The sequence below is a fragment of the Tenrec ecaudatus genome, chromosome 18 (genome assembly GCF_050624435.1).
Source record: "Tenrec ecaudatus isolate mTenEca1 chromosome 18, mTenEca1.hap1, whole genome shotgun sequence".
NCBI lineage: Eukaryota > Metazoa > Chordata > Mammalia > Afrosoricida > Tenrecidae > Tenrec > Tenrec ecaudatus.
This window is the reverse complement of record NC_134547.1, coordinates 7,288,438-7,302,068: the sequence shown is the minus strand read 5'-3', so window position 1 is coordinate 7,302,068 and position 13,631 is coordinate 7,288,438. Positions and strand designations below refer to the sequence as shown.

The window sequence follows — 13,631 nt, the reverse complement described above, 5'->3', positions numbered from 1 at the left end:
AGTTGGGGTTGGGTGATGTGAAGTGGGTTCTGACCACTCACAGCCATCCCCATGTGACAGAGTAGAGCGCCCTTACTCCACCCCATTCTCCACCCCTGTAGGGCTTTCTAAGCCGGTTTAATTAAGCATTGCACCAAAAAAACCCCAAAACAACAAACCCATTGCCTGCAGTCCCATGGGATTCTGACCCCTAGTGATGCGCTAGGGCAGAGAGAGTAGAGCTGCCCTAGGCCGCCCTCGCTCCCCCGCGCCCACCCCCGCCACCGCGCGCGCGCGCGCGCACACACACACACACACACACACACACACGTTCTGGAGGCTGTCAATCTTTATGGGAGCAGCATCTGGTCTCATCTTTCTCCGTTAGGCCACGCCCACCCAGAGATGGCTCCGCCCCCGTCCGCGGAACCGTTGTGACTCCGCCTCCTCCCAGCCCGTCCCGCTCTCCCCCTGGAGGCCCTGGCTGTCAATCTTCAAGGCAGCATCTGGTTTCATCCCTCTCCCTTGTAAAGCGGCTGACGGGTTCGAAGCGATAGTCTTTTCGGTTCGCAGCCCGACAGTAACCCACGGCGCGCCCCCCACCCCACCCCAGGCCTTCCAGGGCAGTTGTGGTCAGTCAGGTGTGGACCTGGCTGGTGGATGATTGGATTTGATTTTCTAGGACCAGCAGAGAGTGGTGTAGCTGGAACCTTGTGGGGTGGGGTGTGGGGTTGGGGGTGTCTGCAGCGTGGGGGTTGGGAGAGGTGGTGGTGAGATGCCGGAGGTGTGAAGGGTGCATCCTTCCCAGTCTGGCCAGGCTGGGCTGGCTTGGCTGCAGTCCTGCATCTGATGGGAAGCTGGGGGCGGGCGCGGGGCAGAGGAGGGGGGAACAACGTGAGCTGACTTACGGCTTGGTAAGACTGCTCTGGCTGCGGCAGGCGGCCGGGATTGGAGGGGCTCGGGAGGAAGGAGGGGGAGAGAGCAGAGGAGCCGACTGGCTGCAGTGGTCCAGGCGGGAGGCAGGCGTCTAGCCAAAGGCGGAGAGCTCTCCTGCATGCGGGCGTCCACTCCGCCTACTGGGGAGAGCTGCCGGGACCCTGCCTCACTCAGCCCCAGCCCCTCAACCCTTGGGGCCCTGTCCCAGTCCGTCCGTCTGCCTGCAAACAGCTGGAGTTCCCAGCACAGCCCTGGCCCAGAGTGCAGGAGGCACCTAGTGAAGGGTGGCAAATGAACCTGGGGGCATACGTGTTGCCCCCACCGGCGCTCACCTACTCCCAGACAGGGCACCCTAGGGCAGGGACTCGGAGGGTCGCGATGGGGGCTTTGGGGGCAAGAGTGGTGATAAGTTCTCCTCTTTCTCTGGTTGTGTGGGTGGAGATGACCACACACTAATAACAACCTTAGAGGGGGACCTCTCCTCAGAAATGGCGAGGGGGGGGAGGGGGGTGAGCGGAAGGGGGACAGGGCCATTGAGAGAGATCCTGAGGCTTGATAAGCCTGGGCCTGACACCATCCCCTGCACCCACAGGAGAGCAGGCACCAGCCTCTTTCTGCTTCCTCCTCGCCCCCCTCCTACCCACCAGCTTTGGGCCAAGGCAGAAGGAAAGAGCTGGAAAGATTCAAGTTCTACTAAGTGGAAAGTGGGAGTGTGTGGGGACACCCAAGGCAGGCTGGATCCAGGGTTTGGAACGTTGGAGGTTTCCGGCCGGCCGCCGAGGCAGGCCTTGGGGAGCCAAGAGGGGCGGGGAGAGACTCACACAGAGATCACAGAGACTAGACAGGGCGGGACTGGGGCGGGAAGGGGACTAGCGACCTGAACATCGGACAGGACACACCACAGTCCCTAGAGACTCCCAGAGACAGCGGGGCGGACCTCTGTGGGCTTGGGTGCCACAGCCCAGTCCGATGAGGGCAGCCTGGCTCCTGGGGACCCTGGTGGTCCCCCAGCTGCTTGGCTATGGCTATGGGGCCCGACGAGCTGAGGGGGAGTGGGCGGATGGCTGGGGAGATGCCCAGGAGGAGGAGCGGGAGAGGGAGACCCTGATGCTGAAGGTGAGGAGGGATGGGTGAGGAATGGTGGGTTTGGGATTGGGGGAAGTGGGCTCAGAGGGTGGAGGGTGTTAGAGAGCAAGTTCAAGTTTAGGGCTGGGAAGTGGTGGGTGGAGAATGGAGGGGGATTTTTGGCCCAGTGGCCCTGGCCTCCCCTCTCCTCCAGCATTTACAGGAGGCCCTGGGGCTCACCACTGGGAGGGGTGATGAAAGTCTTGCTAGGACCTCTGAGGACAAAGAAGTCTGGGGGGTCGAGCAGGAGGAGGGGCTGGAAGAGGAAGAGGAGGAAGAAGCCACGCCAACCCCTTCCTCCAGCCCCAGCCCTTCTCCCACCCCTGAGGATAACATCTCCTACATTCGTGAGTACCCAGATGCCCCCTGGCCTCCGTGGGCACTTTCGCAGAAATGAACCCACGGTGCACTGTCCCTTGGCCTGTCCGGTTTTGTCCACTGCCCAGCTCGCAACGCTTAGCCACTGACCCCTACTTTCCAGGATTCCTATGTGTCCCCCACTCTTGGCCCCAGTAGCCCCAGGCCTCTTTCTCACCCATCCCCCCAGTCAATGGACCGCGGACCACCCTCCCTCCGCCCCATCCTGCTTCTGCCTCCACCCCACCCCCCACCAGCGCACGCCCTGTCGCTCCGCAGTGGGCCGCCTGGCGGGCCTGGACGCGGGCCTGCACCAGCTGCACGTCCGTCTGCACACGTTGGACACCCGCGTGGCCGAGCTGACCCGGGGGCTGCGTCAGCTGCGGGAGGCGGCGGGCGACACCCGCGACGCCCTGCAAACCCTGCAAGAGGCGCAGAGCCGCTCCGAGCGCCTGCACGGCCGCTTGGAGGGTGAGTCCGCGCCGCGCTGGGCGGGGAGAAGGGGGCCACCAGGGCTAAGTCCGCAGCTCGTGGGAGGAGAGGGCCTGAGGCTAGGGGGCGGGACCCTGAATGTCACCCGCAAAGGGCCCCTAGAGATTTTGGGTGAGTTGGCAGACCTGGAAGGGTGGAGCAGCTGGCTGGGTGGATGCGGAGAGCGGGAGGGGCCCAGGAGGAGGCACGCCCCCTTTGTGTGCCACGCCCACTGAGTCTCGCCCACAGACGGTGATCCCTCCCCCGGCTCCTGTCCGTCGCACGGTTCTGACTCCACCTCCGGACCCCGGAGGCCCTGACCCCGCCTTCTAGCCCGCCCCCGACGGTCTCCCTCCCCTCCCGATCACCTGGCCCCGCCCCTAGCGGCCCTGAGGTCCAGACTCCGCCTCCTCCCGACACGCCCCCAGAGTGATTCCCACTTTGTCCTCGCCCTGGAGTGTTCTGACCCCGCCTTCTCTCCGCCTTCCGGAGCCTCTGACTCCGCCCCTAACTGCTCCGTCTCGCCCATAGGCTGCCTGAAGGGACTGCGCCTGGGCCACAAGTGCTTCCTGCTCTCGCGCGACTTCGAGGCACAGGCGGCCGCGCAGGCGCGTTGCGTGGCGCGGGGCGGGAACCTGGCGCAGCCAGCCGACCGGCAGCAGATGGACGCGCTGAGCCGCTACTTGCGCGCGGCGCTGGCGCCCTACAACTGGCCGGTGTGGCTGGGTGTGCACGACCGGCGCGCCGAGGGCCTCTACCTCTTCGAGAACGGCCAGCGTGTGTCTTTCTTCGCCTGGCACCGTGCGTCCCGGACCGAGCCCGGCACTACGCCGCACCCGCTCAGCCCGGACCAGCCCAACGGCGGCGTGCTGGAGAACTGTGTAGCGCAGGCCTCGGACGACGGCTCGTGGTGGGACCACGACTGCGAGCGGCGCCTCTACTATGTCTGCGAGTTCCCTTTCTAGCCGCCGGCCCAAGAGGCCCGGATCCTCCGTCCCCGGCTGGAGCTCCCGCAGGCCGGGACCCCTTCCTTGCCCTTGTGTGTCCTTGAGCCCTTAGTACCTGGCTAGGGCTGACGGCAATAAAGGCTTGTGGAATCTGACTTGAGTAACCTGGGGCGAGGCCAGGAAGGGAACGCCTTTACTTAGCTTTTGGGTTTTCCACCGTAGATGATCTTTACAGCGATTTACGGGTGTTAAGTGAACGCTAAGCCCTGGCGGTGCAGTAATTAAAGTCTTGGCGTTTACCCAGAGGCTCCAGCTCCGCTGAAGAAAGACCTGGCGATCAGCCTCTGTGCCGATGACCAGCCTAAGAAAACTGGTGGAGTGGTTCTGCTCTGCCTCACAGGGCTGGCCTGCCACGCTAAATTTTGAGCCTTAGGCTCGGTGATGGAGAATACACTTGCCTGTATGTATACGTGGTCATTTGTGTTCACACTGGGTGCCCCAATTACCCCCCCCTCACCCCCCACTGATGGCTTTTAGGCCCTGAGACTTGTCAGTCTTTGGCTCTGGCCCTGACCATGGTCCTGGTTAAATAGGTCTAGGAAACATGAAGGAGCTAAAGTTCTTCAGGCGAGAGTTGGGTTTGAAACCACCAGCTGCTCTGTGGGAGAGAGATAAAAGCTTTCTCATAAAGATGTACAGCCTCAGAAACCCATAGGGGCAGTTCTACCCTGTCCTGTAGGGTCACCATGAGTCGGAATCGACTTGATGGCATTGTGTGAAAATGGTATGGTGGTGGCCTCATCGGACTTGACATTATCCCGAGCTTGGTTCTTGGAGGCCAAACTTACCTCTACCCTCCCGCCTTCTTACCAGCCCTGACACGGTGTGGCGCTCCCACTGCATGCTCCACTCCTGCTGGGTTCTAGAATTCACTGCCACGAGCACGCAATTCACAGACAACACTCATGATTCTGCGGTTCATTAGGGAAGCACCAGGTTACAGCTTGGGATCGGGATCAGGAGGTATATTGCAAAGGCTCCTTCCTTCAAAGCAGGACGGCTCCCTCTGTCTCCTTTCAGCTATGCAGCAGTCCTCAGTAACCCCTCTGGACAGACCTCCCTTCTCAAGCCCTGGACCGGCTTCTGCTCTCCTTTGGCAGGTGTTACAAAGTTCTTCTAGCTCTGCCAATCAATACTCCGAGACACCCCACTCTGTCAGCAAGCTGCCTGCCCACAGGTAATAGGGCCTCTTGCTCCATGGATTGGCTTGTTCACGTCCTGGTCCACAGTGCTTCCTCTTGCTGGCCTCTTGGATCTGCAGCTGCTGTGCTCTGCTGTGCTTGCCACTGGCTTCTCCAGCCTTCTCCCGTGCCACCGATCTCATCCAGGTGCGTCTGAGCAGAGTAACTGGGGGGTCCAAAAGATACAAGCCCTGCTCGATGGAAGTAAGAAGTCCTACCTCTGACACGACTCGCTGTAGATGGCAAACCTGACTACCCCCTCATTAGGGCTCCATGCACCCTATCTGCCTGGCTCCACAAGGGAACGATGCACCTCATTTACATTATTAGCAAGCTGTCCAATGCCCTTGGTGGATCACAAGCACCTTATCTGCATAGTCACTGCTATAGGAAAGAGTGCCAATGGCAAGCACTGAATAAAGTTGCTCACGTGGGGGACCAGCCTCCCCGCCACCAAATGGGTCCAAGGGGAGTTGTGTAATTGAGGAGTAAAAATAAAGAGACATCGGACAAGATAAAGCATGCAAGGGCTCACCTCCACTGTCATGACTTCAGGAGCCAGGTCCGAGCAGAGAGGGTGAGTAGTGTAATCTCATGAGTTTATAAAATCTGGGGCATTCAGGCCACGGTAAGCACATATGTAACAGGAAAGGGTTGTACAATAGGCATATATGTAACAGGAGGGGGATGAGCTAGGGGTGTACATGCAATATGAAGGGGAGGGGCTGGGGCACACATGTGACAGGAAGACATATATATAACAAGATGGGTGGGCTCTAGAGTCAAGATGGCAGCCTAACCTTAGTCATTGCCTGAGTTGGCTTGACCTTGGGTGTCTTTGAGCTCTTCTCCAGGGGAACAATCCATTATCCTTAGCAGAAGGGAGTGGGTCCCACTGAGTGTGGGACAGACAACAGGGTCTGGTTGCTTTTGATGGCAGACAACCTTCAGGCAGATGGCCTTCAAGCAGTTGACCTCCAAGTATAGAGTCAGTGACTGTGTGCTTGCAAACCGCATCTTAAACATGGCATTATTATGGGGGACATCACGGGGAATAACTTTTACTTAGAATGTGAGTGGGACGTATCTCCAACCCATGAACATGAAGGTTCTCTCCCTGGGAGCCTTGGCCTCCCAGACTCCTTGACATATGAATGTTGAGAGTTTGCCCTCATACACTCTCTTCCTGGGTCTTTCTTTCTTTCTTTCTTTCTTTCTTTCTTTCTTTCTTTCTCTCTCTCTCTCTCTCTCTCTCTCTCTCTCTCTCTCTCTCTCTCTCTCTCTCTCTCTCTCTCGCACACACACACACACACACACACACACACACACCCTCATGGTTCAGACATCCGACACCATCTTTTTGACCATAATATCAGCCCATCCGACACCATCTTTTTGACCATAATATCAGCCCAAATCTATAAGCCAGACTGGATGATCTTTCAACACACGGTGGCCTTCCATGAAAATGACAAATGCATCTTCCTTACTTCCACTGATGACAAGTGGCCTCGGTTGGGTTCAGTTGTTTCCCATCGGTTCTTCTTCCTACACTCAGTCAGACAAGTCACACAGACAACCTCGGCCCACCAGGTCTCTCTATTACGGATACATTAGTTTTAAATCATGGAAGAGCCTCCCACAGCTGGTGACGGCAACCACCGTGGCCAATCAAACTGTTAGGTCGTGAGTTTAGGGTCAGGGGGTTGTCCCTCCCATGCCTGCAAAGGCCCCCTTAGAGGAGGTTAGAAAGCAATCAGGCAAACATTAGATGCCTATGAAGACCCCAAACTGAGCATGCTCATCCTCAAGCTTCCAAGCCAGGTGGGAGGTACACCTGGGTGCTCACACTAAGCCCAGGCTCACGACATCACCCAGGTGGGCTCAACCCAGACAATGGTGCCAACCAATACCTTCAACCATACCTTCTCCCCTGCCAGGGGGTGGGCTAGAATAAAGGCAGGGAGCACGCTCTGGGATGTTCTCTTGCCAGCCCCCACCTCACCCCCATGCTCTTGCCCCCTTGCTCTCTGTCTTCCTCGCTCTCTTTTACCCTGCTTCTGGTCAGAGGCAGGGGAAGGGGGAGGGTCTCCCCCTGTGCAGGTGCACATGTGTCCGCTCTGGGCCTCCTCAGGGCCCACATCCTGTTGGCAGGCATGCTCTCAGCCTCTAGGGTTCTTGGGCTTCTGACTTCCCAGGATCCCCCGCCACATTCCACATGTGTGAGTGCTGTTTTCCACGTGGTTGCTTCAGGCTGTAAAACCTGAAACTTCTGTCCTTCCTACAAACCCACTTGGATTACAAAACAGGCTTCGGCATGAATTCTTTCACTGAGCAAAGCAAAGGTATGACCCACTCCAGAAACCCAACAGAACCAGCTCAGTGGTGCCAACTCTTCATGTCTGGCCCAGGGCATGTTCCATCCCTGCCCTACCTTAGAGCCACCTCTGGCCCCACCGAATCATTGTGTAGATGTTACAAGATGAAGGATGGCTGACAAGACCCTATTAGGTAAATCAATGTGCTGTGTAAGGTCTCAAGCATACCTTCTCATGTGCTAGCTCACCCTGGTGTGAGGTGCGAGGCACCCCTGTGTCCCACCGTGATCCTCAAGGGCACGAGCTGAGACACAAAGGGCTCACTGCAAACACACCAGGAGCCCTGGTAGCATGGTGGGTTACACCTCAAATCAGCAGTTCAACTCCTTCGGTCCCGCTGGGGGAGAAAGATGAGGCTGTCTGGCTCTGTGAGAAGTTACAGCCGTACAAACCCACAGGGGCAGTTCTACTGGATTCTAGAGGGTGGCTATATGGCAGAATTGACTTGATGGTAGTGAGTTGAATTCTACACCAGCTGCAAATTGAGAAGCACATCTTCTCTGCACTGTTTCCTCTACGTCTCATCTGGGGGGGAGGGGGGGGGGCAGAAAGGCCAGTCCCTTCCGTTCACTGAGCCTCACGTTCCTCATCTGAAGCATTGGCTCAATCTCTCCTATGTGGTATGGCTGATGCTCGGTTAAGGCCAGGGATGTGAGCATTTTGGGGGAAACGAGCCCCACTCTCCCAATGTCTTTCATATTTGTATTCCCTGGGGGGCAGTAAGGGAGAAAGATGGGGTTTTCTACTGCCATGAGGAGTTACAGGGAGCCCTGGTGGTGTAAGGGTTACACACTGGACTGCTAACCACAAGGTCAGCGGTTCAAAATCACCAGTTGCCTCAAAGGAATGAGTTCATCTCTGAAACTCACAGGGGCAGTTCTATCCTGCCACGAACCGGCATAACATATCACTGTAAACAACCCTGCCCCAGGTGAGCTTGGGGAAAATACCTTCTTTGGGGGTCCTAGAGTTCCAGTACTGTCTAGACGCAGCCCCGATCTAGCTCTCCTACCAGACTGGGGTGGGGGTGGCGACGACGACGCTTGGGAGTCTTTTGAACAAGGGATGATGCCTGCCTGTGTGGGTGCTTGAACTGGTGCCCTCCAGGCTCCCTCCGGCGGAGGTCGGTATCTCCTCTGGGTTTTCCCACCATCACAATTCCCATCCCTCTGGGATACTGTTTTGGCCAATGCGTTCCTCCCCTTCCAGGCCCGCAGTTGCCACATCTCCCCAGCACCAGTGAGGTCCGAAGTGGGCAGTGGAGGGAGTTTTGCAAAGACTGCTTATGCATCTGATCAGCAAGCCTGTGCCGGGCATTCGAGGCTGAGTCGTGACTCAGGTGGCATTCAAGGCAGCTGCGTGACTCAGGCCTGTGTGTGGGAGCCCTGCCCACTCCTCCAGGAAGCCCTCTGGGGCCCCCTTGGGAGGCCGGAGTTTGCCAACATCCCTTCCCTGGCTCTCTGCCTGTGGTTTGAGAGGCCACAGCGAGTACCACGGAATACATGTGCTCAGGGAAGTGATGGAGGGCAGGGAGACTAACTCAAGCAGGAGGAGGAAAAAACAAACCCCCAAACCCCCCGCCCCCGCCCCCAAAGGACTACAAATCCCAGGAAGCTTAGCGAAAAACCCCTTTACTCCCCCTGCCCAGAACCACGTTCCCCAGCACTCACCGGGTTACGTCATACGCCCCGCCCCTTTCTCCCACGCTGCTCTGGCCTACATTTCCCAGCAAGCTTAGCGAACTGTAGCTCGGCACTCCCTAGGGCTCGCCCCGCGATGTCTTGGGAAATGTAGTCCAACCACGCGACAACGGGGAGCTACACGCTGCAGCCTAACTAATGACGTTGTTGATTGACAGTCCACCGCGGCCTGGTGGTGTACAGCAGGGGACAGCACTTGGAAACCACCAGCTGCTCCCCAGGAGAAAGACAATGGTTTCGACTCCACAGGGGACACTTCTACCATGTCCTATAGCCAGGGTCACTAGGAGCCAGACAGTACTCTGAACCCAGCATGTGACCCTTCACCCTGCAGAACAAAAGCTCACTCTCATACCCATAGGTCGCAATGCGTTCGGGTTGATTCAAAAGCCACTGGTTACCTGTGTAGTGGCTGCCGGCACCCCTAAGCTGTGGATTCCTTCTTCACGTCACTCCAACCTCTTATTTCTGTGCTCGCATGCGCTGGTGGCAGAGAGGTTACATATTAGGCTGCTAACTGCAAGGTCAGCAGTTCAAAACCACCAGCCGCTCCTTGGGAGAGAAGACGAGGCTTTCTACTACGGCAAAGGGTTACAGCCTCTGAAACTCACAGAGTCAGTTAAACCTGTAAGGTTTATTGGGGCTCGAAACAGAACTAAAGATCCAATTGGCAAAGTTTTAGAAGCAGGCTTTATTGAGAAGCTTGCAGGCGGGTTCAGCAACTCAGGGCATTGAGCTATTGAAACCGCGCCTTGGGGAATTCAGGCAGCATTTTTATACCCCTGCTGGCAGGCACAGCTGGGAAGGATCAAAGCTGGGGAGGATCAGACCACACAGGGGCTTCAGCAGGGAAGAGGTCCTTAATCTTATCTATACTCCAGGGTGGGTAGAGTGGAGTGTGCTTATCTTCAGAAAATATTCTGGCTACAGGACGAGCTGGCTCCAGGGATTTGGGGCTGAGCAGGAGAGGGGGAGGTCGGTTAGAGGAAGGTCGATGAGAGGTGAATTCTAAGAGCCAGGCCGAAGGCACCGGATTCAAAATGGAGTCCCTTTTGCCAAGACCAGGCAATACCCTGTCTTACAGGGTAGTGAGTTTATCTAATGTGATCTCCAGTCTCCCTCTTATAACAATTTGATGATGATAGGTTTACTAGGATAATCCTTGACTTAATCGAGGATCTTAGGAAGAAAAGGAAGAAAGAATACGGATGCCTGGGCCAAAGGAGGTATAGTGCCAAATCTATACCTCTTCTTAACCCTACTTGGCTGTGTTCTTTTTTTACCTCTGAGGTTCTGCTGGTCTTCCGTTCTTTCTTGTTGATACATAATCTGGTGCCCATTTGAGCCTATTAAGAGTGAAGGGGTGGAGTTTCACCTGTCAATCAGGTTGCTGCTTGATAACCTCATTTGGAGGCGCTTCAGAGATAAATAGGTAGCTGGAGGCAGGACATAGACACTCTACTTCGTATTCCTGATAACAGGGCACATAGAGCCACACTAGAGCCCGGGAGCTGGAGGAGTCGTGTGGAGACCCACACCAGCTCTGAGATGCTTATACCAACACTGGATCCACAAGACTTTCCACCCACTGGCCTGTGATCTTCCTGCATCTGGCATCATTGCAGGTGTTGTGTGAGTCTGAAGAGGACTTTATAGGTTGGTTTCGGACATATGGGCTAATATCAGACTTATGGACTTGATCTGGACTGGTCTGGGATGTTTTCTCAGTATTCACTTGCTCATGTCTATAAAGCTCTTTCTTATACACATATCAGTGCTCATGAATTTATTTCTCTAGGCTACCCGGATGAACACACTTGTAACTGTATTTTTCTAATTTTTGCTTACTCTATGCTTCTTCCTAAATCAGATGCCTTGCACATGGCTACTGGAACCTCACGCCCATAGTTGGTTGACTTGTAGTAAGATACGTGTTTCTTAGTGTTTGGGGGGCTAGATTTCCAGAAAAGAAGTGTTATCCAGGTGGGTTCCTTGGGAAGACTGAAGAAGAAACTGTTTCAAGTCTCCCCCTGAGCTTCTGGGGGTTGTAATCCAGGGCATTCCATGGTTTGTACAGACAACTCTGCAAAATTTGCCTCCATCTGTATATGACCTGCGCTCAGGGTGTGTCTTAATCTTTATGATCTTCTATCACTTTTTAAAAAAAACTTCACCATTAGTTTTAAAAATGCTTTATTTTATTTCTGGTGAAACTATCTACAGCTACACACACATCAATCCAACAATTAACACATGTATCGTTCCATGACACTGGTTATAGTCTTTGAGTGATGTACCCATTCTAGGTTTTCCCACATTACGCCTCTATATTAGCAGGAACTCCCTACCTTCTAAATCTCTCCTCTAAACTTTCAAGTGACTCTTGTCAACTGTGTGAGTCGAGGTGGACTAGAGACACAAATCTAAAGACACATGTGTGTCAGAGAGAACTTTATATCAATGAGCAATTGTACATTAAGGAAACATCCCAGCCCAGTCCAGATCAAGTCCATAAGCCTGATATTCATCCATATGTCCATGGTAGTCCACAAATTCCAGATCGAGTCCATAAGTCCGATACGAGCCCATATGCTGATACTAGTCCATAAATTCCTCTTTAGACTTACATAGCCATGAAATGACACAAAATGCAGGGAGCTCACAGACCAGTCGGTGGAAAGTCTTGTGGATCCAGTGGTGGCGTAAGCATCTCAGAGCTGGTGTGGGGCTCCAAGTGGCACTTTCAGCTCCACTGCTCTGCCTCTATCAGTATAGCTCCATGTGGATTGTCTACAGGATTGTCTCACAGGGAGAGTGTGTGTGTCCCGCCTCTAGTGAGCTACTGATTTCTGTAGCACTTCCAAATGAGGTCATCAAGCTGTGACCTGAATTGACAGGCTGAACTCCACCCCTTCACTTTTAATAGTCTCAAGTTGACATCAGAATGTGTAACTCCCACATCAACTTGATCCGGTTTAGATGACTCTTTGAAAGAACCGAATACTCAAGGCAGGCGGTCTTAAGTAGTTAAGCTAAGCTACTGTTTGGTAAGAAGAGCCTTCAGGAGATAGTTTTAGTTTGAGGCTTACAGATTATCTTAGGTCAATGGTTTAGTTTATCCTCCCTCTCCATAGCTCCAGAAAAGCTGGGTTCCATGAGAATATGAAATCTGGCATCATACTCCCCCACATTGGGCCCGGATTCTAGTACAGGATATTGGTCATAATTACAGTAATGGTTACGGGGGAGCATCCACTTATATGGCCTGATTATGAAGATATAAGTTATATTGTATTTCAGAACCTATACCATCATAACTTCATGTTAATTGGATTCCAACAACCTGGACCTCTGTGGTAGTTACATAATCTGTGTCAACTTGAGAATATTAAGTTGAAGGGGTGGAGTCTAGCCTGTTAATCAGGTCACAGCCTGATTGACATCTCCTTGTGGGCCCAACCTTTTCATGAGGATTATGGGAACTTCCTTTCACTTGTTCGGCTATCAGAAGAGGGAGGATCCCCCCCCACCCCCTTCTCTCTGCTCCACCTTCCTGTTGAAAAGACACATGCAGCCATGCTGATGGCAGCCAGAGTCCTGGAGATGCTTCCACCGCCACAGGATCCACAAGACTTTCCACCACTGGCCTGTGATCTTCTTGCATTCGGGATCATTGCATGTGCTGCGTGAGTCAGAAGCCGAAGTTATAGACTGGTATCAGACTTAGAGCCTTGATCTGGACTGGGCTGGGATATTTTCCTAATATATAAGTATCCTTTGATATAAATCTCTCTTACACATATGAGTGTCTCCCTTGATTTATTTCTCTAATGTGGGGGAGAAACCCAATACTAGTACTGGGGGGCAGGTAGAAAGGAATGGACTGTCCCCTGAGTGGGGAGAACAACCTCAAAACATGTCTGCTCCTAAAGATAAGTCTGCATCATGATTAGCTGTGTGCTTGTAAGAAGTATTATTCTAGTAGCAGTATCATGAGAAGATATTATGGGGAATGGTTTATATTTATTTAATTTTTGTGGGATTTATTTTATTATACGTATATACTTTTAATTAGGAGGATGTGACTGGGACTCTTCTCCAACTCACAAATGTGAAGGCCTCCCTCCACCCAGAATCCTGGCCTCCCGGGCTTCTCAATCAAGAATGTGTCCACATAAACCCCCTTCCCGGTCCTCAGTTGCCTGCAACTGACCTGCGAGCCCCAGTTGTCCTCCGTGTCCAAAGGCCTGAGCTGACACCAGGCAGCATCGCGGTCCAGAGGTGTGGGGGTGGGGCGGGGGGGGCGTCCCGGCAGGGGGTGACCGGCGCCACCTCCCTGCTGCTCCAGGCAGTGGTTCCCCACCTTTCCGACGTGACCCTTTCAGACAGTTCCTCATGTGGTGGTGACCCCCAACCATAAAATGATTTTTGTTGCTACTTCATCACTGTCATGTCGCTCCCGTGATGAATCCGGTGACTCAACGAAATGGTCCTTTG

The 13,631-nt window shown here is 54.3% G+C and overlaps 1 protein-coding gene across 1 annotated transcript; it reads left to right on the top strand.

Annotated features, from left to right (window-relative positions):
• The first annotated feature begins 1,762 nt into the window (after nt 1-1,762).
• CLEC11A (C-type lectin domain containing 11A) lies at nt 1,763-3,970 on the top strand. Its single transcript, XM_075537322.1, has 4 exons — nt 1,763-2,031; nt 2,195-2,387; nt 2,677-2,868; nt 3,400-3,970. The coding sequence occupies exons 1-4, from the start codon at nt 1,885-1,887 to the stop codon at nt 3,831-3,833; spliced, it is 966 nt and encodes a 321-aa protein (XP_075393437.1). The 5' UTR covers nt 1,763-1,884; the 3' UTR covers nt 3,834-3,970.
• Nucleotides 3,971-13,631: the final 9,661 nt, after the last annotated feature.